The 4,889-nt window shown below is 35.4% G+C and overlaps 1 protein-coding gene across 1 annotated transcript in view; it reads left to right on the top strand.

The window, feature by feature from the left end:
• The window catches only part of LOC149131417 (uncharacterized), a 6,114-nt gene extending 1,536 nt beyond the window's left edge, over positions 1-4,578 (top strand). Inside the window, exon 2 of the mRNA XM_089339578.1 lies at positions 4,520-4,578. Within this exon, the coding sequence (XP_089195704.1) occupies positions 4,520-4,578 (59 nt within the window). The remainder of the gene's footprint in view (positions 1-4,519) is intronic.
• The last annotated feature ends 311 nt before the right edge of the window (positions 4,579-4,889 follow it).

Below are 4,889 nucleotides of genomic sequence, written 5' to 3'. Positions count from 1 at the left end.
ATATATATATATATATATATATATATATATATATATATATATATATACGTGATTTGTCTTTGTCTTTTAATGAGATTTGGAAGAGTTTGTGCACGGAAATGTGTGATTGTATCTGATTTATAAGTTACTAACGGTCACATTTTATTGCAGGAGCAGACCCGTGTACATATGTGTTTCTGTGTATGTTTGCGTCTATGTATGTATGTATATAATATATATATATATATATATATATATATATATATAATTGTTTTTGAATGAATACATTCTTACATATACACACGCACACAAGCTCACTTTGATACACATATGTACGCGTCGGACTATATGTAGATACACACAAATAAGTACGAGAAAGCCGCAGGAATGTGTACGTATGTATGGATGTGTATGTTTATGCGTATGTGATTGTATGGCAACTAATGTCTGTTGAATATATAATGTGGTACATATATAATCCAAGCATGAACATTTAAAAAGAAACGACACAAACACATAAAGAACAATAAAAACAACAAAAACTTAGAAGCTTAAAAAAATGTAAACAGAAAAATAAAAATAAAAATAAAAAGAAAAGCAAATAATCTGAAAATAAAGAATCATAACTCCAAACGAAAAGGTAACAAAATAATAAAATAAATGAAATAAATATAATAAAAGAAATGACCACGACTAAATATTGGCAGGAATTTCTAAAGAATCCACCAACATACATAACAATGACACATATATCTGTTATATAGGACAAAATAGTGAGATTTTACAGGTGAGACACCGAACAGAACGGAAAACACAATTAATTTGATGAAAGCGAGAGAGAAAAAAAGCTATATTCAAAAAATGCCTTCAACAAAATATCTTCAACAAAAGTATCTTTGACAATATTTAAAAATAAACGAATAATATTATTTGTTCATATATTTTATTAAGACAGTTAATGCCACTTGCCTTCCCACTCACCGACCCAGTTCAACCTGCCCCGAAAATCTGAAAATGCAGAGAATTTAGCTTTAGTTTTTTTTCTGTTTGTCTTTGCTTTTATATAAATTTTATTTTATTTAAAAAAATTTTTGGTTTTTGGTGTTTTTTTTTGCCTGTGCCGTCGCTGGTGCGTTTCTATTGTAGCTGAAGAATATTGACATTTGGTTTTAGTTCATTTACTAGAAACTATTTAGAAACATTAGAAATGTCCAACAAAATTCTTTGCGATATGTTGTTACAATGCTTAACTTTCTGAGTTCAAATCCTGTCAGGGCCAATTATTTTGCACTTATTCTTCCGGGATCGATAAAATAAAATACTAGTCAAATACTGGAATCGATAGTATCGACTAGCCTCTACTTCTCAAACTTCCTGTCTTCGTACCTAAATTAGAAACAAATATTTATCAGGCGGCCAGCTGGAAAAACTCTAAAGCAGCGGAAAAAATGCTTAACGGCATTGATGTGGGGGCGGTGGATAATGACTTTGGTGTTGTTGCAGGTGGTTTTGCTGGTGCTAGTGATGTTTGTTGTTCTCGTCCCGGCGTAGGCAGCGATGGAGGCCGTTGGTGGCAGCAAACCCGCAAATGAGTCCGTGCATCAGAAATGACATCGAATACATAGCGAGGGACAAACAATACGGCACCATTTCGGTGCTGTTTAAGTCAGAAGCCCTTGCTATGAGACATTCAATGACGTCTTGCAAAACCAGTATCCGTTCCTTCCACGATTACGCATCTTAGAACCCACCAAACATCTAGTCCTGGTAGGATTGCGGACACGGGCTGTATGTTTCCGTATGTGAGATAGGTACATGAAGACTTTGCTGGTTTTGCAGGAGGTCATTGAATGTTTCATAGCGAGGGCTTCTGACTTAAACACCACCGAAATGGTGCCGTGTTGTTTGTCCCTCGCTATGCATTCGATGTCATTTCTGATGCACCTCAGCGCCGCCTCAATATCTACTTGGGCTATCAAAGCCGCTCTTTTTGTGTCTGCTGAAATGCATCTGAAAAGCACCGTTCTTCTCTCCACTGCTTCAATTGCCTCTGATGAGACTGTCAGATTTGCCCAATTCTTCTCTTGTTTTATTAGTCTCTGTTCCTGTGGTAACATATGCTCCCTATTCGTGAGGTCTGTGGTAAAGCGGTGTTTGGTCTTCACTGCTGATGCTGTCGTTCTTGTTGCCGTTGTTCTTATCGATATTGTTGGTATTGGTTTGTTGTTGTTGCTGTTCTCTGTTGTCATGACAGTCTGGTTTTTTCCTCCTCCCCTTCCCCTGTATTGTTGCCCGTGACGGAGAGAAAGGGAGGGAAGTCTTCATCCATTACCATATTGGTGGGAGAGTTTGTTTTGTTTTTTCTCAACTCTTTGAAGACGTGCTCCGTCATCTTGTTAAGTTGTATTTGATTCAATTAAATTTAACGCCAACCGAAGTTATTTGGTGGGTCGAAATTCACTCCTCTGGGGGCTCCACAACTATAAAAAAACAGTAATAGGTTCCCGGTGATTCTATTCACAACTTGGAATAAAATAATTATGGACAAAGAACACCAATCTTGGTGTAAATAGATATTTTGAACTCAACTTACTTGGAACGTTCGAAAACGCATCCGATGTGTTCCGCAGCAAATATAATAATAATGATAATAATAATAATAACAATAAGCAACAGTAAGAGAAATAAAGCAAATGGTGATTAATTACGATGAGAATTAAACAAGGCTACTTTTCAAAAATGTTGATTGTCACAAAACCGAGTTCATAAATCCCCAACGTATAACTTATAATAAAAATAAAACATCGCCGTCAAATCATATATTGTATTTGTTACATAATACATCTGAGCAGAATTGTATGTTTGTTTTGTAGTTCCAACGTTTAAAAATCTTCGATTACATACGTTTCTTTCTTTCTTTCTTTCTTTCTTTCTCTGGTATACGTAAGATTGTCTTTGAACTTGCCAGCATCAAGAGCTTTAATGTAGTGGGCTGGGGGCCGCATTGTCCAAGAATGCTTCATTCAGTCACAGAGTGGAGATGCTTCAACTGATATTTTTAATCAAGTTCTTCAGAGAGGGAGAAAGAGAGAGAGAGAGAGAGTGGATGAAACACACTCACATGCATACACACAGACACATACACACACGTATACAAACACATACACACACGCACACGCGCGCACACACACACACACACACACACACACACACACACACACACACACACACACACACGTATATATGCGTATGTGTTTGTGCTTGTCTTTCACCCTTCTCCTCTATTTTTCTTTTTCTTAATGTTATTAAATAACGAACTACAGGGTAAGATAGAAATGGTATAGAAAAGCCTGTGTGCCACACCTAGAGAGAAAGCAGCTGGCTGCTATACAACCAATATATACTTTATTTTCGTAAAATTTAATTACGCAACGTTTACAACGCATTTCAATAAATTTCGGCTGAAATACTCCGCCATCCTCCCGCCTGCCACCAACAGATTTCACCACGCTATCAGCTTTCAACATGTCAGAATTAACTGTAAACTAAATATAGACGAAGATAATTAACACTGAATGGTTTTGGCGGTGTGTGTAACCAATGACGTAAAAACCATTCACGAAATGTATCATACTTTCATCTGCTCATCTTCATGCACAAAACACGTGATATTTCCATGTATTCATGTACGGAGACGCTTTGTGTTTCCATATCTAAAATACCACATGTAAAAAAAAAGAAGAAAATAACAACCAGAAACAGTTCCTGTTGCAGATTTTTAATTCTATAAATGTCTTTCAGTCCATAGCAAATGAATTACGTCGGAAATAAATTATGCTGACCTGTTGGAAGTTTGAAATCATTTAATAAAAAGTGTTAGGGGTGTCTACAAAACTCTTCCTATTCCGATCTTTTGCTGAAAATACTAAAAGAATGTTATGTTTCTTTGAATGACAGAGATCGTATCTTCCGGAACCATGAGTAAAGTGAGAGACTTGGTGTTTGTAATGATCCGATCTATCTGATAATCCTAAATGTTGTTATCATTTAAACTCTCGATATGCTTGAATAGTGAAGTGGCAAGGTGTCTTTCTGAGTGTTCATATAAAATATTTATATAAAAATGTTTATATAAAAATACACTCAGACAATAGAAAACAACATGTCATTACTTTACTATCTATATCCATTTGGAATATTTGACAATATTAATAATTGTTTATTAAATAGATTGATCCATATTAGAGTATACATCGCCCAACATTGATAATTTCAGATACTGCAGTTTATGTCTCTCAGAGAAGTATGATATTCAGTTACTATTTCCTGCATAATGTCATGCCTAGAAAGATGTTTAGATAATAAAGAAACAAAAACATTCACTTGTTTACCAATACGACAACTTCAGCAAGAACCGTTTCAGAGTGTTATTTTACGCATGGTACTGCACATCTGAAAAGGTAATTATTTTGAACGCTCATATGCACATTAGCACGCGTTATATTGCTTTTAGTTTTATATTTTTCTAATAATATTGAAGCGTCAAATAAGTTTTCGCCGTTCATTTATGATTTGTTCACAGACAGTGAAGCTATTTAGTGAGTCTAGTCGTAGATGTAGCAGGAAAATGTTTCAGCACATTGTAACGTACAATGACATTGTTAGTAAATGAAGCGAATATATATTTGTGTGCTGGTAAAGGGCTAACAGGACACATCGGCAATGAAACTGTTTCAGCTTCAACACACTATCCATAATCCCATCACAAACACTATATGCTCATACAGGAGGACACGTATACGTACGCAAACTCATATAGAGATTAAGAAACGTACAAACACACACAAATATACATAGTTACAAACACATATACACATACGTATACACACACACACACATATACATAGGTA

This window comes from Octopus bimaculoides, chromosome 22 (genome assembly GCF_046866305.1).
Source record: "Octopus bimaculoides isolate indiv1 chromosome 22, ASM4686630v1, whole genome shotgun sequence".
Classification (NCBI taxonomy): Eukaryota; Metazoa; Mollusca; class Cephalopoda; order Octopoda; family Octopodidae; genus Octopus; species Octopus bimaculoides.
The sequence above is the reverse complement of the archived record's forward strand: the minus strand, read 5'-3'. Positions and strand labels throughout refer to the sequence as shown.